This window comes from Hydra viridissima, unplaced genomic scaffold (assembly GCF_058129835.1).
Source record: "Hydra viridissima isolate aposymbiotic clone 2 unplaced genomic scaffold, HvirCarnegie_v1 scaffold_7, whole genome shotgun sequence".
NCBI lineage: Eukaryota > Metazoa > Cnidaria > Hydrozoa > Anthoathecata > Hydridae > Hydra > Hydra viridissima.
Genome location: NW_028324306.1, coordinates 1210237 through 1231348, shown reverse-complemented (window position 1 = coordinate 1231348; position 21112 = coordinate 1210237). Strand labels below are relative to the sequence as shown.

At 30.2% G+C, this 21112-nt stretch overlaps 3 protein-coding genes and 1 long non-coding RNA gene across 7 annotated transcripts; 2 read left to right on the top strand and 2 right to left on the bottom strand.

Annotated features, from left to right (window-relative positions):
- Nucleotides 1-3787: 3787 nt before the first annotated feature.
- Nucleotides 3788-4824, bottom strand: LOC149885529 (uncharacterized). The gene is made up of 2 exons (XM_090093736.1): nt 4051-4824; nt 3788-3959 (listed from the first exon to the last, which is right to left on the bottom strand). The coding sequence occupies exons 1-2, from the start codon at nt 4784-4786 to the stop codon at nt 3811-3813; spliced, it is 885 nt and encodes a 294-aa protein (XP_089949862.1). The 5' UTR covers nt 4787-4824; the 3' UTR covers nt 3788-3810.
- A 172-nt stretch (nt 4825-4996) lies between these two features.
- LOC149885528 (uncharacterized) lies at nt 4997-6036 on the top strand. Its single transcript, XM_090093744.1, has 2 exons — nt 4997-5773; nt 5865-6036. Exons 1-2 carry the CDS (start codon nt 5038-5040, stop codon nt 6011-6013), a joined length of 885 nt encoding a protein of 294 aa, XP_089949870.1. The 5' UTR covers nt 4997-5037; the 3' UTR covers nt 6014-6036.
- Nucleotides 6037-6863: 827 nt separating this feature from the next.
- LOC149885527 (uncharacterized) lies at nt 6864-10189 on the bottom strand. The gene is made up of 2 exons (XR_016453990.1): nt 10035-10189; nt 6864-7138 (listed from the first exon to the last, which is right to left on the bottom strand). It is a non-coding gene; the product is annotated as an uncharacterized LOC149885527 (long non-coding RNA).
- A 1060-nt stretch (nt 10190-11249) lies between these two features.
- On the top strand, nt 11250-20391 carry LOC145184461 (uncharacterized). 4 transcript variants are annotated; one of them, XM_090092537.1, is made up of 7 exons: nt 11250-11265; nt 12357-12656; nt 15014-15049; nt 15326-15999; nt 16072-16393; nt 16487-16632; nt 18247-20391. In XM_090092537.1, the coding sequence occupies exons 2-7, from the start codon at nt 12359-12361 to the stop codon at nt 18466-18468; spliced, it is 1698 nt and encodes a 565-aa protein (XP_089948663.1). In that variant the 5' UTR covers nt 11250-11265; nt 12357-12358; the 3' UTR covers nt 18469-20391. The 4 variants fall into 4 exon arrangements, with proteins under 4 accessions (XP_089948663.1, XP_089948660.1, XP_089948661.1 ...); XM_090092534.1 differs by lacking the exon at nt 11250-11265 and adding an exon at nt 11724-11867; XM_090092535.1 differs by lacking the exon at nt 11250-11265 and adding an exon at nt 11818-11944.
- Nucleotides 20392-21112: the final 721 nt, after the last annotated feature.

Sequence of the window (21112 nt, the reverse complement as noted above, 5' to 3'; positions counted from 1 at the left end):
ATGTGATTTTTCTGTGGTTTCTTTAAAATATTTTGGTGAAATATTTTTATGTTTTGTATGACCTTTCACCAACTAACGTATCAAAGATACACCTAAATGCCATCTTAACGAATCATAAAGAGTATTATACGACAGTTAGGATGATGAGTATCATTTTTGTGGATGGTTTGGTTTTTAAAATTATTCTTCTTTTGACAAAGCCCATCATGAGCATTTTGTCTGAAATGAGCCATAACATCAATAAACGTTTTCGGAATTACAATAGCGTAATGTTGCCGCGGCATGATAACAAGGAGGTCAGTGTCAAATGTAGACAAACAACTTTTAGTTTAGTAATGACTTTTTTTTTTATCATAAAAGCTTGACATTATAAGTGATGATAAAAAAAACTTCACAAATAACTGTCAAACAAAAACCACATAACGAGACCAACGAACTACATTCAGGTGGTAGAAGATCCAATTGCTGTGTACTTCAATCTAAAAGTGCTCTTTACGAAAATCAAAATATCAAGTCTGGGATTGTTTCAATTCCCTAAAGATCCAGCTCTTCGCAAAATCATGGGCTGATATCATTTATCGGTTTCTAAAAAAAGGAAATTTTAAAGTTTTTCCATAAAAACATTGCAATGATATTGTAACTCATTAAGTTTAAAGAAATGTAAAGTACTTTTAAAGTTCGAAATATCTTCGTAGAGCGCAATGCGCTCTACATAGCCATAAGCTTCTCAGAGCGCAATATTGTACACGCATGCGCAATTTTTTTATTATAACAGTGCGATTTATATTTCACAATAAGGCTGGTTGGATAGGCGGTTAGGGTAAGGGTAAGGGATAGGGATAGGGATAGGGTTAGGGTTAACATTAACAAAATTTAGCGCATACGTACAAAGTATTGCGCTCCGAGTAGCATATGGCTGCATAGAGCGCATTGCGCTTCAAGTAGCAACGGCCTTTAAAGTTATAGATAACATACAGTATTGTGAAAAAGTTAAGAACCACTAAATAAAAAAAATATTTTTTTCAAATAAATTTAATTAATTTTTATTCTAAAGATAATAAAATAGTCTTTTTTTTCAAACATATTAAATAGAACACGAGAAAAAAGAAAATTTTTTTTTGGGAAAATTAGTTAATAGAACCTATAAAAATAAGGATTAAATATTGTGTTAATTTTATAAAATATTTTTTGTGTGAAAAAAGTTAAGAAACACAAAGAATTTTTGGTGCTAAATGCGGCGGAAACGTCTTTTTAAATTTATTTTTACCTTCTTTGTTTAAATATTCTATTAATGACCTGAGTCATTACCAAAAAACCAATAAAGGAATTTGAAAAAAATTATTTTTTTAAAAATACTTTCAAAAAAAGTATTTAATTTCAAACAAAAAAAATTCTTTTCTTTTGAAAAAATGAGCAGAAAAGCTATTACCTATGAAGATCGTGTAAAAGTGGTGGATTTTCACCAGGAAGGTAAATCCACTCGTGATATTGGAAAAATAACAATCATCAAAAGATTCAAAGAGACGAAATCTTACGTTGATCGTCATCGTTCTGGAAGACCGCGTTTGACGACACCCAATAATGATCGCCTTTTAATCAGGTTGGCGAAAAAAAATCGAACCATGCCGTCGCATGAATTAAGAAGGGAATGGAAGCTTTCAAATGGACGTTAAGCATCGGCATCATTTGTGCGTAGGAAACTATTAGCTAACAATATGTTATGGAAAAAAGCTGTTCTAAAACCGCGACTTACCAAACAACATATAAAAAAACGAAAAGAATTTTGCCGAAGCGTCAAAGATAGACGATAATTCGTCTGACTTTTTTTTCCCGTGAACTTTGGGAAGTCAGACGAGAAAACTTTGGTTTTTGCGCTAATGCAATTTTTCATCTACCGGAACAAATATGTTCCTGCGGCTTTTCTTTGATCTTAATGAAATATCGTAAAGTTTCGGGGGGTTAATTAAAGGTTGTGCCAAAATTTAGTTAATTAAATTGTCAGTGCTATTCAGAAGCAATATGACAAACGAAAAGGATAATTTAGAGTATGCTTTTAAAATAGTTTGTGATTTATTTTTTATTAAGTCTTTAAAGGATTACCAAAAAGAAGCTTTAATAGCTCTCAGCAATGGCATAGATTGTTTTGTTTGCCGACGAAGAGGCTGTGAAAAACATTAATTTGAAAGTTCAAAATACGGGTTTACAAAATATATTCGACGTATATTTATATTCGGCAAAATGGTTGATAATTGGTTGAAAATAGTTGATTTTTAAAAAGTTTATTACCCCCGTCCTTAAACATGCGAACCGTAATTATATTTCGCCATTATTCTTTTTTTTAAATAACCAAAGTTTTCTCGTCAGACTTCCCAAAGTTCACGGGAAAAAAAGTCAGACGAATTATCGTCTACGTCAAGATTTGTTTTAAACAAAAATGGAGGAAACCGAAAAAAGCGAATTATGATTCGCAGGCAGCCTTCAGAAAAATATTATCTCGATTGTATCGTTCAAAGAAAAAACACAAGGTAGCGGGTCGCTTGGAATAATGTGCTACATGACATATGATGGTCTCGGCATGTTTAAATTATTTAATGGTCGACTCAACTCTATTTATTACGTCGATATTTTAAATAACAACTTGTTACCGTCAATTGATGCACTTGAGCAGAGCGTTCCGTTCATTTTCAAGCAAGACAATGCGCCATGTCAAAGGGCTAAAATTGTCTCTGAATGGTTCGAAAGCAAAAATATTGAGCGTCTAACTTGGCCACTAAATACCCCTGATCTAAATTGCATTTAAAATTTTTGGAGTTGGCTTGATAAAGAGATTGCCAAGAAAGCACCTAGGAGCCTTGAGGAGTTGCGCAATATTTTACCAGCAATACTTGGAAATGTTCCCAAACATAACTTAGAGAATTTAACAGACCAATTCCAAATCGTGTAAATGAGTGCTTAAAAATTCATGGTAGAGTTACGCGGTATTAAGTAAAAATTACCGTTTTTTGTTCTGTGGTTCTTAACTTTTTCACAATTTTTTTTAAACAAAAATTACCTATAAAACTTTAAATATATATTTTTTATTTGTTTAAAAATTTTTATCATTATTATTATTTTTTATCTTATTTGTCTATTTTCTAAAATTTATTATTATTATTGTTTTTCTACCAGAAAAATATATTCGGTTAAATAAAAATTTAAAAATAAAAATAAATTATGATTTGTTTTTTTGGTGGTTCTTAAATTTTTCACAATACTGTACACGGGTACCCTGAAGGTGACTTAAGACCTTATATCATATCCCATAAATTATTTTTTTTTAATTTTGAAAGTAGTCCAATTGTACATTCCAAACTGTCAACATTTAAATCCTTTTATGGTAGCTTTTCGAGAAAACTTAGTTACAATACTTGTTTAATCTAGAGATTATTACCCCTCTGACTCATACTAAGACCCCTGAGAGTGGATCAAATGGCTATATAAAATTTGTTTGGTTATTTGTGCTATTGTATTGACACTTTATGGATCGGATTTAGAAATAATTTCTGATAACAACTTGGGTTTTCTAGTTTGAATTTAGACTAACTTATAATGTTTTAAAAGTTTGTTTTTGTTATTGAAGAGGATAAGATAAATTTACAGGAATAGAGTGGTTTTATAGAATGATCTTGGAACTTGGGATAAAAAATTCTAAGTAAAATAGTTTTTTTTCTAAAAAAGAAATATTTACTAAAGCATAAATACTACATTTAACTAAAGTTATAAAATATATATATACATACATACACGCTTTGTTTATATGTATCCCTTTAACTATAAATGCCTTGTGTTGTACACGCAGACAGCTCTTCGCAAGACTTCATTGAAATTAGCGTTGTGTTGTCCTACCTTTCGTATTTCGCTAAATTGTTTGAAGTCTTGATGAACTGATTCCAATGATTGCTCAGTCCAATATCTTAAACCTTTGGAAATATTGAAGATTAATACTTTTATATGTACTTTTATATTTACTTTTATATGTAAAAACCTAAAATGTTTTAAATATACACTTACCAAACTTTCCTCCTTTCATTATAATAAACTCTTCAACATGATGCTCCACAATATGAACTTTAGGTGTAATGTTTGTACCAATATCTCTAAAACTTTTTGAAAATCTTTTAATATATTCAGAGTAGTTTGGATTTAATGTTTTCCCAAAACACCCATGAACAACATTGCTAAAGTCTCTCAAAGCTTTCATATGCTTTCCACCAACAATATTGTGCTCATTCAAATAGATTTGAAAACGATCAAGTTTTCTTAGAAACTTGTTGGATCCATTTCCCTCTAACCTGTGTTTACCTTGATAAGGTACTCTGGCAAGATTAATTGTAGATAAATAACTATTTACAAAATGAAATCCTTCATTAGTGCTCTCAAACAAGTTTTTTTCAATTAATTTGAGAAGTTTGTCTACTATGCCTAGCAAAATATATAAGCCTGGTATATTGACAATTGATAAGATCTTCATTGTTACATTTCCAGTCAATAAAGGAGGATTAACTACGTTACTAAAATATTTAGCTTTTGCAATGTTTCCTCCAGCAGCCATCCATTTGTTATACCACTCGCACAAAGAAGTTAGAGAATATGACTCAGCTCTCAGCATACTAGGTGATTCTGTTTCACAAAATGGACAAGGATGCTTTGAAGCTGCTGACTGCTTTCCAACCATCAGCAGAAGAACCTTTAGATCTTCTGAAATAGAGTAATCCAGAGAGTTAAGTTTTAATTTATCCAACAACATTTTTATGTTTGCATAATTTTCATCAATAGAGGGTAATACAGCCAAAACTAAAGATTTATTTACACTAGTAAACTTAAATTGAATACATAGTAATTTAAAAAAAAAATAAAAAATAAATAATTTTTATATTTTCAAATTAATTACTTACTTTAAATGAATTACTATGTATTCAATTTAAGTTTACTAGTGTAAATAAATCTTTAGTTTTGGCTGTATTACCCTCTATTGATGAAAATTATGCAAACATAAAAATGTTGTTGGATAAATTAAAACTTAACTCTCTGGATTACTCTATTTCAGAAGATCTAAAGGTTCTTCTGCTGATGGTTGGAAAGCAGTCAGCAGCTTCAAAGCATCCTTGTCCATTTTGTGAAACAGAATCACCTAGTATGCTGAGAGCTGAGTCATATTCTCTAACTTCTTTGTGCGAGTGGTATAACAAATGGATGGCTGCTGGAGGAAACATTGCAAAAGCTAAATATTTTAGTAACGTAGTTAATCCTCCTTTATTGACTGGAAATGTAACAATGAAGATCTTATCAATTGTCAATATACCAGGCTTATATATTTTGCTAGGCATAGTAGACAAACTTCTCAAATTAATTGAAAAAAACTTGTTTGAGAGCACTAATGAAGGATTTCATTTTGTAAATAGTTATTTATCTACAATTAATCTTGCCAGAGTACCTTATCAAGGTAAACACAGGTTAGAGGGAAATGGATCCAACAAGTTTCTAAGAAAACTTGATCGTTTTCAAATCTATTTGAATGAGCACAATATTGTTGGTGGAAAGCATATGAAAGCTTTGAGAGACTTTAGCAATGTTGTTCATGGGTGTTTTGGGAAAACATTAAATCCAAACTACTCTGAATATATTAAAAGATTTTCAAAAAGTTTTAGAGATATTGGTACAAACATTACACCTAAAGTTCATATTGTGGAGCATCATGTTGAAGAGTTTATTATAATGAAAGGAGGAAAGTTTGGTAAGTGTATATTTAAAACATTTTAGGTTTTTACATATAAAAGTAAATATAAAAGTACATATAAAAGTATTAATCTTCAATATTTCCAAAGGTTTAAGATATTGGACTGAGCAATCATTGGAATCAGTTCATCAAGACTTCAAACAATTTAGCGAAATACGAAAGGTAGGACAACACAACGCTAATTTCAATGAAGTCTTGCGAAGAGCTGTCTGCGTGTACAACACAAGGCATTTATAGTTAAAGGGATACATATAAACAAAGCGTGTATGTATGTATATATATATTTTATAACTTTAGTTAAATGTAGTATTTATGCTTTAGTAAATATTTCTTTTTTAGAAAAAAAACTATTTTACTTAGAATTTTTTATCCCAAGTTCCAAGATCATTCTATAAAACCACTCTATTCCTGTAAATTTATCTTATCCTCTTCAATAACAAAAACAAACTTTTAAAACATTATAAGTTAGTCTAAATTCAAACTAGAAAACCCAAGTTGTTATCAGAAATTATTTCTAAATCCGATCCATAAAGTGTCAATACAATAGCACAAATAACCAAACAAATTTTATATAGCCATTTGATCCACTCTCAGGGGTCTTAGTATGAGTCAGAGGGGTAATAATCTCTAGATTAAACAAGTATTGTAACTAAGTTTTCTCGAAAAGCTACCATAAAAGGATTTAAATGTTGACAGTTTGGAATGTACAATTGGACTACTTTCAAAATTAAAAAAAAATAATTTATGGGATATGATATAAGGTCTTAAGTCACCTTCAGGGTACCCGTGTGTAGTTCTTTCTAAGTTCCATTTTAAAAGTGAAGAAATTCTTTTGAACTACAATTTGATATCCTCAAAAAAGTTCACTCAGAAATGCACAGAGCTCAAAAACTAAAACTGTAGCCACCTAGCCCCGGTCTCCCCTACTACAAAAGTTATTCGATGGTCGAAAAGGTTGTAAAGAAGTAACTTCAAAACAGGATAAGCTGGTTTTTAGTTTAAGAATTAGGAGAGAGTTGCAATGAAAAGACAATTTATGAATGGGACATATCAATATACACAAAAGCTGGTTGCAAAACACACAAAATCAATAAAAGAGCATTTTTGTCGTTTTTCATAAAAACATCGCCATGATATTGTAACTCATTAAGTTTAAAGAAACGTAAATACAAAAAGAATATTTCTTTCAATTATATTAGAGAGGAGGCCAACAAAGTAATTAAAAAACCACGTTCGGCTAGACTCTTCTAATGCAGCAAGGGCTACTTCGTTTGACATCATCTTTAGTGTAATCTTTGACGGCATTTCTCGCTGTTCTGCGATCCATTTCACCAGCGTTTTAGATTAATGTTGACAAGCAATCTATTTTTTTTAATAAAACAAACGTAAATAATTTTAGTGTCAAAGAATTATTTATAATCTTCTTCATTTATAATGTAATTTTATATGAGTATTATAATTATCTTTAGGTAATCTTGTCAAACATTCTTTTATTCATGAATGAAAGTTTTTTATTCATGAATGTTTTTTATTCATGAATGAAAGTTCTTGGCCAAACTTATTTCGTGCTCTCCTACATAGATTTTTTTGTGCTCTTCTACATGGAGTAAAACTTTTCTTTGCTATTATAAGTTATTGAACTTTTTTTGCTGAGTTGATAACATAAAATTCCTGCAAAAAAAGAGAATGAGTCATTGATGAAAGTATAGCAAACAGTAGCGATAAGGTTGTTAAAACTAGAAAATATCACTATATTCGGTAGCAATCCCATATAATCCCATATAATCCCATATAATCCCAAGTAATCTTGGTAAACAAAAAAACTTTTCTGATTTTCAAAATTTCTTCAATTTTTATTCAAAAAATTCAAAAAATCGCTTTCTGTTGAACTCTTTGAAGACTTTAAAAATTGCTTTAAGTTACAACAGAAAGTGATTTTATATATCGACGAAATATTGAAAATCAGATTATTTTTATTATATGCCAAGAGTTTTTAAATAGATTGCCGTTAGCATTAATCTAAAACGCTGATGAAACAGATCGCAAACAGCGAGAAATACCGTCAAAATTTTACTGAAGATGATGTCAAACGAGGTAGCCCTTGCTTCATTAGAAGAAGCTAGCCGAACGAGGCTTTTCAGTTATCATGTTGGCCTCCTTTCTAATGCAACAGGAGGAAATATTGTTCTAGTACTTCCATTTCTTCAGGGTCTTTTTAAATTGAAGTATGCAACTAAATATTCCTAATGGCACTCTAGGCTAAGACCATCACCAAGGATAAATAACTTAATGTTTTTTTTTTTAAATCATTAAAAAATTTTATGAAGTACGTCTCTTTAGGTTTAGTGCAGAGATTCTGCGCTAATTTTAATAAATAACCACAAGATTCATAAATACAACTATTTTCACTTACACGTCAAAACCATTTGAATTTTTTAAAGAATAATATGGATAAACTGTGAGGTCATGTTTAGAAAAGTAAGCATGTTTATCTTATACCCACTTAATGCAAATAAAATAGGACCAAAAATTCTTTTAACAATCTGGTTCTAATTTTATTATGAAAAATGATTAGGTGTCAATTTCATTTTTAACCCATCAACAAATGCTTAAGCACCAATATTTTCTACTTTTAAATATTACAATTTGACATCCTCATCCCAAAGCCTATCATGCTTAACATTTTTACAATGACTGGCAAAACTATGCTGGACTCTGGTGGACGCCATAATACACATATCGGTGGTGTTCATCCAGGGTGTTATAACACTAAATTATATTTATGTAACAACATCTTTCTTATCTAATCTTTAAAAACCATAAATTAAAATTTTTTTACAATATATAAGGAAAAACACAGGGAAGGGCTGCACGCCTATCAAGGGAGGTCCAGAAACTCCCTTGGAGCCATAACTTATTTGGAACTGCACAGCAGCCTCCTGGTCATATTTTCATTTGTAAGTTTCCACAAAAATTTTCTGAAGAAATGTTCAAGATAGTTCTTCACACCTTTTTCCTGCTCTCCTGTGCTTTCTACAACAGTAGTACAATAAGAACAGTTTTGATTGACAGGAGAACGTCTAGCTTGTTTGCATCAATGGGATGCTTGCATGACAATACACAAAAAGTTATTTAAATTTTTTTTATCAACTTTCCATCTCTTCATTTTATTGGAGATTCCCGCACCTCTACTCTACGACCTAATTTTATTTTTTTGCATAATTTTTATTTTTTGAAAACATCTTTTGATTCGATGCTGAGTTCATTTTTATTTCAATTTTGCTTAAGAATTTATTTTTGGTTTTTATGTTTAGTGAAGAAACAGTTTTATTCTTTAAAAAATGTCCGTTTTAAAAAATTAAATAATCCAGACCAGATAAAAATTAAATAATCCAGACCAGATAAAAATGTTTCATTTTCAACCCATAAGTAAATGACGTAAATTTGTCCAGCAATAACATTTTTTGTTAAGGAAGAGTGATACTTATCGCGGCTCCAAAAATATTTAATCAAGAATAGATATAAATATTAAATATCCAAAAAAGGAATTTGAAAGCATTTCGTATTCTACATGTAGAAAAAATTAAATTGCTGTCCTTGAAAAAGAAAAGAAGCCATTGAGCAAGTCAAAGTTGAAATCCCATCAAAATAAATTTTTTTTTTGTCTAAGCTGAATTTTTCAAGAAGAGGAGTTATGTTTTTGATCAACCAATTTTATATTTACTTGAGGTAATAAAATTCTAAAAAAAGGATATCTAGTTGTTGATAAACCGCTAATATGCCGTTGGAACGGCTTAAATTGAGACTCATTTACGTGTGTTTTGAACGACGTTATCTCATCTATCACAACAGCAAGACAAGTTAGTTCAAAAGTCTATAGTTCGAAACTACGTTAACTTTTAACTATTTTAATACTAGGAAAACGTATGGGCATAACCTAAGATCAGTCGCTTACAATGATATATATTCACTAGATGTCTAACTTCACAAAAATTCTGTTAAAAAAAGTGAAGCGAGTTTTTAAAGTTTTTAATGCCGGTAGTCGTTATGTAAATTGACAATAATTCATTTTTGTTTTGCTTTGATTTATAATTGCGTCATTTCATGCTGGCAAAACAAACCTGGGTGGCAAAAAATTTGCTTCACTGTGGAAGCGCGAGTTAGATATCCAGTTAATGTATAATATTGGTCTCTTATAACAACTCCCGCTATCTCACTAAAACAAACAACTAAACATAGAAAAAATTCCATTACATACCAGTGTATACTTTCTTGAAACACTCTTCAGAACACTTTAAAAACAGATTTTATCCCACAGTCTAAAAATCTGTTTTTGAACAAGTTTTTGAAGTCACTTCATCATTTCTACCTAAAAAGTTTGTTTGACTTCATTCTTTACCTTAGCAACTTTTTCCTTTGCGTATATGTACGTCTTATAAGTTTTTGTTTGTATATATGTATTAAATGTGCATGTAAATACATAATCTTAACTATTTGACCTATATCTTATCTCTTTTAAAAGTTTGTGTGATGAATGCAACATAAGAGTTCTTGTGAAGTTCTACTTATATTATGTGATATAAGTCTTTTTCAAATGTTTTTTCTTTAATCTTTATCTTATTTTGCGGTTTTTCTTTATCTTATTTAGGTCGCTGCCCTTTATTTGTAGATCACTATTTGCAATGACCTGTATTTCTGTAACATTCTTACTAACATGAAATATATTGATATTAATATTGACTATTGCAGTTGCTGTGGTCACTTCGGTTACCATGGTGATATACAGTATTCAGTATAGCTCCACCCAAAACCTCTTTGGCTGTTTTCTATTTCATACCAAACATTTTTTCCAAAATCTATTGTTTAGTTGCTCATATTATATCCCAAGTGATTTATCTGTTTTGATTAAAGAGACCCTTAAATTGATTATCTGTTTTGATTAAAGAGACCCTTAAATAATGAAAATATTTATGAAAACTAATAACGAAAATATTTATGAAAATTAATAATGAAAATATTTATGAAAACTAATAACGAAAATATTTATGAAAATTAATAATGAAAATATTTATGAAAACTAATAACGAAAATATTTATGAAAATTAATAATGAAAATATTTATGAAAATATTTATGAAAATATGTAGAAGATTAAAATTGTATACATTTTATAAAAATTCATAAACTTTTTTTGTTTTTTTGTCAGTTTCTTTACAAAGCAGAAACTTGAAAATTTAGACGAAACTTTCGACGAAACGTTCGACGAAAAGTGGAAACGAAACTCATCAATTTTTATTTTCAGCGATTAGAAATGCTTGATTGCATCACTTCATAATTTACTTACAAACGTACTAAAACGTGTTAAACTAGTGTTTTACACGTGTTTCAACTAATAATAAAACGGAGCGTTGGATATAGAAATACTTAATTATCACTGAACGGATGGAGAAATATTATAGGAAAATTTACAAAAATCATTATGAGGAATAAGTAATTTATGAACTTCAACATATATTGTGATATTCATATATATTATGATATTCAGATACACACTGTGATAAAAGGAGTTTAATGCTAATATTTCTCATTTAAATGTAAATATACATTTTTTAGCGGAAATAAAGAAAAGGAAATTTAAATTTTTATTTCAATTAGAAAGTTGCGACAAAAAGCCAATAACTTGAGAAAATGATAATTATAGAAAATATTACCTAATGCAAATAAATTTGATTTATTTGCAAATAAATGCAAATAAATTTGATTTGAAATTTACAATCAAGATTAGTTAAAGAATGTAAATATTTATAGACTATAGTTGTAAACTATGATACTTGTAATTTTATAGAATTTATATATTTAGTTGAAGATTAAGTTTTTGTATCGAAGAAGTTTCATTAGTAAATCACATTTTCTAGCCAAAAAAATATATGTTGATAAGTCTCCATTTACACCAAGTCTCCGTCATATTTACTTTGTTATACCAGTATGTTTACTTTTTTAATCATAGGGGTTTGGAATGTCAATATAAACTTTTAATCGAAATTTGCATTGCACTAACAACACGGTATTAATTGATGGAAAAGCATGAATTGGTAATATTCATGTGACCGGTTTCACTTAAATAATAAAGTCGGTCGGTCAATTATCTACAGCAAAATAAGTCAAGCGAGTAAATCATCAATTTTTAATTTCCTTGTATTACTTTTGAAAGATGTCAGACGAAGTTTGAAATTGAAAGTTTATGAGCTTAGTCTTCTCAAAAATTTTGTATTTTTTTTTTAAGAAAAGATTTGAGTTGGATGGTATAACCAAGATTTATTTTTGTTTCAAAGTAGTTTCCAAGAGTGTAAACGAAATCTGGAACAAAAGTTCGAATTAAATTTTACAAGTTCTACCAATGTTACTCGCTTGCCGTTTAAAAAAGTTTTTTTTTTTATTCTTTTTTTACGCTTGGGAATTATCTGCTACTGACGTATCTGTTTTTATGAAGAAATAAAAGTTATTTTATATTTCTTTTCATTGGATTTTTACAAAGTGATGAACAAAAAGATAAAAAAACACAAGCTCTTTTTCTTATTTAGTTATGGATGAAGAATTAGATTACAGGCTTCTGCTGGAAAAGCATCGTGTTGAAGCCATTCAATGTCTGGATCTTGATCGGCAGTTTTTATTTACTTTCTTACGAAGTCAGTCGGTGCTTGACGACGAAGATTGCGAAATAATTCTAAATGCTGGTCCGAGTCGGCAACAAAAATGCTCCAAGTTTCTCGACGTTTTAGCAACGCGAGGTCCCCGTGCTTTTCAATTCTTTCTTCAAGCGCTAGAATACGAACACGAACACTTATACGAAGTCCTCACTGGGAAAAAGCCGTTAAAGCAACGTAAGTAAAAATACTACTATTAAGCTTAAAAATCTATGACGTAACGAGCATAAATGGTACCCGGGGCCTAATAATTTTAAGAACATAGTAACAAAACATCTTTTTTAACAACATAAAAATAGTAAATTATTTATATGTATACAGTGGGTTGCATAAATTTAGAGTCAGTTGATTTTTAATATGATTTTTTTAATGCTTTTTTTTAAAATTTAGAGCAAGCAAAAAAGTTAATAATTTTAATTCTTTTAAATTTTGCTAACAGTGGTATTACAAACAAAATAGTAAAAAATATTTTTTCAAAAAAAAAAATTTTAATATTTTTTTATGAGAAATGTATACAACCGTTAAAAAAAACAACAAAAAACAGAGCAAAAATATAGAGTCAGGGTGGATTTTAGTATTTTGTATGCGCACCACGAACTTTCACACATGCAGGAACACGTCTAGGATCACACATGCAGGAACACGTTTAGGATTCAACTAGTCGGATGCATAATTCTCTTGGAAATTCTTTCTAAAGCTTTTCTAAGGCCTGCTGTAATTGCGCAACACTGGCTATGCTCTCTTTGTTTATCCAACCCCAAATGTTCTCGATGGGATTGAGATCTGGAGAACGAGCTGGCCAAGGCATGACTGTAATGTTTTTCCGATCAAGCCACTCTTTAACCGAGATGCAGTGTGAGCCGTTGCGCCATCGTGCTGAAAAATCCATTATTGTCGTCTTCCGTAAAAAGCTCTGGCTTTTGGCAAAGGTTTTGAGGGTCTCTTTGTAGTTGTACTGGTTAATTCTGCTGTTAAAAATGTTGTATGACTCTGTTCCTTTATGGGAGAATCATCCGCATATTCCGACTGATCCTCCTCCACCTTGTATCCTTGGTACACAAAAACGCTCTTTGAACTTTTCACCAGCCAGCCTCTTGATGATTAATCTTGACTTGCGATTTATCACCTCAAAATTAGATTCGTCGCTTAAATTGACTTTCACCCAGTCATCTACAGACCAGTGAAGTCTTACTCTACACCACTTAAATCTTTTTAGGCGATTTGAGACACGCAAAAGTGGTTTTCGAGCAGCGATATAGCAATCTAAGTCTTTCTTATTTAGGCATCTTCGTGCAGTCCATCTACTAACACTAACGTTACCAGGCGTATTTGTGAACCCTTCAGCAAGTTCGCGGTAAGAAATTTTAGGGTCTTGTCTAACCTTTCGATAGAGATAACTTTAGTTTCTTGAAGTTAGCTTTAAAGGCCTACCAAGCCTTGGTAAATCTTTGACATCATTATGTAGCTCGTGGTTTTTCAACGTTGTCTGTACACATTTAAGCGAAAGATTGCACATTCGAACTATTTCTCGTTGGCTTTTTGTTTTATCTTTTAGCAGACCAACAATTTGCCATCGCACGTTGTCTGAAACAGCTTTTCTGCCCATTTATGTCTTTTTACTTTACCAAATAATTTCCAATGCGAATAACTCAATATATAAAATTGATAACTTAATTTTATTTTCGCAAGAACGTTAATATGGTTCGGAAGAAATCAACCACCAAATTTTAGATCGCTCGGAAAACATTTCGTTGAGATATTTCAACTTAAGTCGTTAAATTTTAGTTGACTCTATATTTTTGCTACATTACAAATAGAGGTATGTTCTAATTGAATTAATAATTACTCAAGACTGGTTAACCTAACGAGTTCTAATTATATACCAATCGATAAGAATCAATTAATTAAGACATTTAATACGCTTTTAATCCTATTAATTTGTTTGTTTCAAAGATAATTTTGAAGAAAAAAAAAATTTTCCATATATATATATATATATATATATATATATATATATATATATATATATATATATATATATATATATATATATATATATATGTATGTATGTATGTATTTATATTTATATAATTTGCTATATAAATATACATATAATTTGTTGTGAAAACCTTTTAAGCTAATCCAACTGTTTTTAATTGCAAACTCAATTTATGTTTTTAATTGCAAACTCAATTTATGTTTTTAATTGCAAACTTTAATTGCAAAAATACATAGAGAGAATTTATTGATACATTTTAATATATTAATCAAAATTATTCCTCAAAAATGATCAAAGTTGATATTTGCCAAAAGTCTGAAAAATTAGGTTATGTTGACTGACAGTAAAGAAACCGCTGCAAATGAAGAAAAACTAAGAGAAAAAAAAAGAGAAAAACTAAAGGCTCCACCTCTCAATTTAAAAAATCTAAAAAGTGTAGGAAACAAAATGTATAGATGTAAACACGTTACACAAGAAAAACTCTGTCTTTAAGTTTCTTTTCCGATTTTCACAAGTTTCATGGTTAAACTTTTAGGGTTTTCATCAAAAAGTATGTCTCCTGTGACGCCAGGTAAGAACTTTTTTATGCTTTAACATTCAGTTTGATTTAAAAACAGCCATGGTTAACGGCTGAAGAGAAAAATAACTTTCCTTAATAATTATTTAATTGAATTAAAGTTTTTCCCTACAAAGCTTCATAAAGATTATATTTTACAAAGCTTCATAAAGTTTATATTTTACAAAGCCAAAATTATACTCAAAATTACTTTGGAAGAAAATAAAGACTTACATTGGTTCCATACTAATATTAGACCTAATTTAAGAAGTCAACCCTTTTTTTTTTCAGTTTTATCAAACAAAGCTCTTCTTGATCATGATCGAGATTATCTTCTGAAAGAGGTGACAAAACTCGAAGAGCAAAGTCGCAGTAGAGCATACATGATTTCCAAAGCAATGGCAGAAAAATTCGTTTTAGAGACCCAAGTTGTCGAGTTAAAACAGGAATTACTTTCAAAGGAAAAAATAATCCACGATTTGAAGGAGCAAATCGCGCAAAAGAAAAAGCCACTCACTGTTGATTTGTCACAAACTTATGTAAATCATTTTCAAGACTTATTAAGAGAAAACGCTGAAAAAAGTAACGAAATAATAATGTTGCAAGCACGCTTAATTACAATCATGGAAAAAAATGAGCAAGCCTCGAGTCATAACGACGAACTACTGAAAAAGAACGAAGATCTCATGAGTCAAATTAGAGATCTCGCTATTAAATATGACTTTAAACGCTTAGAATCAAAGCGTCTATCATTGCAAGTGGATCAAAACAGTGATGGTTTAAAGGCTGCTGCAGATTGCAAGCGAGAGGTCTATTCGCTTAAATTCAAGCTTAATCAAATTGTCGAGGATAAAGAAGCAGCAGAAAAAAAAGTGGAAGAATTGACAATGAAGATGTCAGAGTTGAAGTTGCAACAGGAAATCGCTCAAAAAGAAAGATTTAGCGAAGCTGAGATGAAAGACCAGGTAAATTTCGTTTAACTTCAACATTCTACTTATTAGTCTCTTCCTCATGATTTCGTGCATCAATCTTCTTAGGTATCTATGAACTATTATCGATTCAACGAAGAAATAAGGAACTTGCAACAAACGAACGAAGAGCAGAGTAACAAAATCAACAGTCTAGAACGAAAGATAAATCGGCTTAATCAAGAAATTGAAACCCACAAAGAAGAAAAAGCATACTTTTTGTCAGAGCGTCAGCAGGCAATCAGCGATCGAGATCGAATGCAGGAAGAAAGAGACGAGTTACGCAAACATAACAAAGAGCTTCATGACTTGAAGGAAGAGATCGTACAAAGACAGATTAAAATATCTACTCAGTATGAGAAAAATAATAGAGATCTCAATGGAGAATTAGGTATCACTGTTTTAATATGTTAGTTTTGAGAACTCATTTTTAAATAATTAACCATTGAAGCACTTAAATATTGATTTCTGTCTCGTTTTAAAGAAAAACTCCGAGATGAATTAGAAGCAAAATTAAACGAAATTAGTTCATTGAAATCTGAGTTCAGAAGATCTGAAGACAAATCCGAAGATCTCCCAAAGAATCTCTTGCAACAAAAGTTCGAATGCTCAAATTGCGAGAATAGTGAGGTAAAATGAAATATTTATAAATAAATTAAAATAAAAAATGATAAAAAAAACTTGGAAAATTGAAAAAAATTTGTGTTTCAAATTGCGCGTTTTTTTTTTTTAAGACACAACTTCTAATCATTTTCAAAAACTTTTTACTGGTAATTAAAGTTTCTGTTTTGACGATTGTGTAAGAAATGTAATATCTGCCAAATAATCTCCTCTTACAGCTTCTCAATTGTCCATTCTTTTGTTAAAACTATTAGTGACATTTTGACATAAATTGAGGCTCACTGTTCAGGAATCGGCTGTAAATTATTCTTACAGATCGGTGATAACTTACATGATCTTGGTGACCAATTAACATCACCATTTCTGCTAATAACACGTCCAGGAAACTTGGTATGCAATAAAGTGATTATTTCATCACCAAGCTAAGGTGTAACGCCATCCTGTTGAAACCAAATGTCCTCTAGATCAATATTCATTACTTCAGGTCACAAAACTTCGGGTATCATCTAACGATATCGATCACCTTTTACAGTTACAGCTTCGCCAGCAGTATTTTCAAAGAGTCCAATTACACCACAAGACCATAATGCATACCAAGTAGTGACTCGTTTAGGATGTATAGGTTTCATACGAATTTTTCGTTGGTTTTCCTCACCCCAGATATGTTAATTTTGTTTGTTAACAAAGCCACCAAGTTTCTCATCGGAGTCTCATCGGAATTCTCATCCTCATCGGAAAACATGATTTCGTGAAAATATTTTTTAGCTGTTTGTTCGTTGATAAAATTGGCAAATGAAAGACATTTGAAATGATCTAATGGCTTTAATTTCTGTGCTTATTAAACCTTCTATGCCTTCAGAGCTAATTTCTTGTGTAAAATGCGCCATTTCGTTGATACATTTGTTGTGAATATCGTCCAATGGACACATTATGGACATCTTGTGTAAAACACGCCATTTTTGTTGAGTTCAACTTGTTGTGAATGTCGTACAATAGACACATGATGGTCCTCAGCAATACTCTCACGAACCAAATTTTCTTGTGACCGACAGCTGTGACTGTATTTTTTTGTTTTTTGATCTTACGCCGAACTGGTCTCTTGAATTTTTTAATCCCAGCAAGCACACAACGTTGAAACAACGTTGAAATAACCTTGATCAACGTCGATTAACGTTATTTCAACGTTGTTTCAACGTTGTTTCAACGTTGTGTGCTTGCTGGGCTAATTCGACAAACAGTGCTTTTTGATGAATGATTACGTAAACTATAAAATTGACAAGTTTCTAAAAACGCTATGGACAGACCGCTGATTTTCATAAAATTATTCAACATTTTGAACGCGTTATTGCATCATGTAGGAAGCCGTTTTTATGAATGTCAAACATCACACTTCTTAAATGTAAAAAAACCCAGACGAATTCAGTGCACCATCTATATTTTATTTATTGTTAAAAATCCGCGCAAAATGAAACACCCCTCACATCAAGAAAAGAATTAAAGTTTTAACGTAATAAACAAAACACGCTCATTTTCAGCAATTAATTTTTTGAACGAAAACTTTTTTTTTTTTTTTTGAGGGAAGGGGTAATATTAATAACAGCTTTCTTTCCGAACTTTCTTCAGTTACCCGCGAGCGTTAAATTTCTGAATCATTTAAAGTTTTGCCAGCAACCTTCTATAGAAAATGAATACGCTCAACCGAGTAAGGTACTTAAATCAGCAGCAGAGACCTCATTGAAGACGATTTCCTTATTTCATTCTTATTTGACATTTTTAAATAGCAACGGCAATGATGAAGATAAAGAAAGTTCATCGAGTCCAAAGAAAAAGTTGGTACGCTCTTAGAGAATGAAGCTGAAACATTTACGATTTCTGAAATATTTTTTTAAAAAAAACGTTAACATTTAAATAGTTTATGAAAGATATGTAATGAAAGATCATAAACTAGGCACAATATATTAAAAAAAAATTACATATTAACTATAATAACAGAGAGAGAGAGAGAGAGAGAGAGAGAATAGAGAGAGACAGAGAGAGAGACACACAGAGAGAGTTTTCCACTTTTTAAGTTTTGGTTCTTTTTTTTTTTTTAAAAAAAAACATTACTAAAATTTATAAAATAAAACGTGCGGTGATTTTACTCATGAAGCCTTTGCTGGTCAATTTTTACGCTAACCGAAGATGTTTTACTTGAAAAACATTCATCTGTTTTTTACTAAGTCCATGTTAGCTACCCGAACCAACCACCTTAAACCAAACAAATCAGAGTTTGTAGGTTAATTGTAGTTCTCTAATTATTCTGTAAATTATTCTAAGCAACAACAGTGACGCACTAAATGGGATGCATAACATCAGAGATGGAGTGTAAAAACAACTTAAAAAATTAGTGGTTGATAATCAGGGTGAATAAAAAATAAGCAATTGCTCAAAACCATTTGTTCTAACTAAAAGTAAAACCCTATTAGTAAACACTCATAACAAAAGCAAGTGCTCAAAAATCTGCAAATTAAGTCTTGCTTTAGTTCTTCGATAATTTCTTTTGATTTTGAGTAAAAGCTCCATTTCTACCAATAGGAACCTTTTTTATTTTTTTCGCGGGAAATTGAAACATGGCTATAACTGATTTCTCTGATGTAAAAGAAAATGAAGAAGAATCGTTTATCAAAATTTTATGTGAACTACTGATGCTTTTTCAGAATGTCAAGTTGCTGATTTTAAAATAAAGGAAAAGCTGTTAAAGTAGTTAAAACTATGTAGTTAAACTACCCAAGTAGCAACGTATGTATGGCCCGACAACAGTCCGGTTCTGGCAGCGGAACAGGGCCGGGCCTGGCTTGCCAGACCTAGCGCAGTGCCACCATGCACATTTGCTTAATTATGGGGCCCAGGGCTGGCTAGCCATTGCAGGCTCTGGTGTTTCAACGGCCTATCACTGGTAAAAGCTAAAAGGTCCTATGCAAGCCCATAGATTCACCAGAGCCGAATCAGTGACGGGCCAAAAACAGTAAATCACTATTATTACAACGTTCCTCTTCATCAATTTTATATATTGCATGTACATATTACTCAAATGTGAAAACAAAGTTTTAGATTATTAATTTATTTTAATTAAATTATTAAAGCCTGCCATTTAAATGTTCCTTATTGAATAGAGATAATACCATTAAGTTAAATCACTCTTTTCGATTTGTAAATTCAAAACAAAATGAATATAAATTGCTTCATCAAAATAAAACCTAATTCAACAAACAAATTCTATTTATAAATCTTATAAAGAAGAATTCGTTAACAAAAACAAATTATTTTTGACTAAACTATTATGTAATATATAAAGTAAATTATTAATAATATGTATAATATAAAATATGACATTATTATAATATATAATATAGATTATTATATAAAAATATCAAAAAGATGTGATTTTTATAGATTTAAATTTCTTCAGAAATGTTTTATAAGGGGCTACTTATTTTACAATTTTTTTTATTATCATTGATAAATTATTTACATCATCATCAAAATCCCTTTAAGAAACATTTAGACCTAAAATGTAAAATCAATCCGTGTACATAATTTATACCAGGTAGCAGTTATAGCAACCATACTAACAACGATTGGTATTTAACAATGTTTAAAGCTATTTATCTGAGCAGACTTTCTATGGCTCTTTGTTTTCTGTCACTGTTACAATCAGTATCTCCTGCCAAATAGTGAACAACAGCTTTTTGGATGTCACTTTCGGATGTATCTTTGGTTGGACCATTTTCTTTTAATGCTCCTGTGAATATATGTCATCCTTTGTAGTTGAATACAACACATTACTTGTTACTAAACATAATATTAAGAATAAAATATATATTATGTATGTTATCAAAAAACGTATGATACATATAAGTTTATATCTTTAAATGTTAATAACTATTCCTTAAATTTTAAGAATAATCCCTTCTAGTTTAAGATATAAATGCATGTAAGAAGACCTTAAATTTTTTCATAATGTATTATATAATAAATTTTTGAATAAAGAAACATTTAAATCATCTACTATACTTTTTTATTAATATTATATACTGTTATACTTACTATTATTTGAAATTTAAGATTTTTGAACAAGCATATAATAAATTACTATGTTGGCAGCTCCCAACAGTTGTAAGTTGGTTAGCAATTATCATTTTAGACCTATATAATAATTAGGTTTCTTTGGTCTAAATTTAAAATTTTGACTTTTTCTTCACTGCTATTTAACAAATTAAATTTAAACAAACTAAAAATAAAAAATATACTTAGTCTTACTGAGAACTTGTATCTTATTTTATCATACTTATTAAAAACAACGAAAAAAAGAAAAGGTAACATGCAACAAGTTATTGTAAGAATATGTTTTGTTAACCAAAAAATATATATTTATATTTGGAATTTATGTAAATATTTTTGCGAAAAAAATGTTATGTTAAACAAAAAAAAACATTTTTTTTATTTGAAA

Excerpts from the sequence above, each read along its gene's own strand:
- LOC149885528 (XM_090093744.1), top strand. The coding sequence starts at position 5,038 with ATGTTGTTGGATAAATTAAAACTTAACTCTCTGGATTACTCTATTTCA. Across the intron at positions 5,774-5,864 it reads AATGAAAGGAGGAAAGTTTG|GTTTAAGATATTGGACTGAG; the intron begins GTAAGTGTATAT and ends ATATTTCCAAAG.
- LOC149885529 (XM_090093736.1), bottom strand. The coding sequence starts at position 4,786 with ATGTTGTTGGATAAATTAAAACTTAACTCTCTGGATTACTCTATTTCA. Across the intron at positions 3,960-4,050 it reads AATGAAAGGAGGAAAGTTTG|GTTTAAGATATTGGACTGAG; the intron begins GTAAGTGTATAT and ends ATATTTCCAAAG.
- LOC145184461 (XM_090092533.1), top strand. The coding sequence starts at position 12,017 with ATGAGCTTAGTCTTCTCAAAAATTTTGTATTTTTTTTTTAAGAAAAGA. Across the intron at positions 12,657-15,013 it reads GAAAAAGCCGTTAAAGCAAC|GGTTTTCATCAAAAAGTATG; the intron begins GTAAGTAAAAAT and ends TTAAACTTTTAG. Across the intron at positions 15,050-15,325 it reads TATGTCTCCTGTGACGCCAG|TTTTATCAAACAAAGCTCTT; the intron begins GTAAGAACTTTT and ends TTTTTTTTTCAG.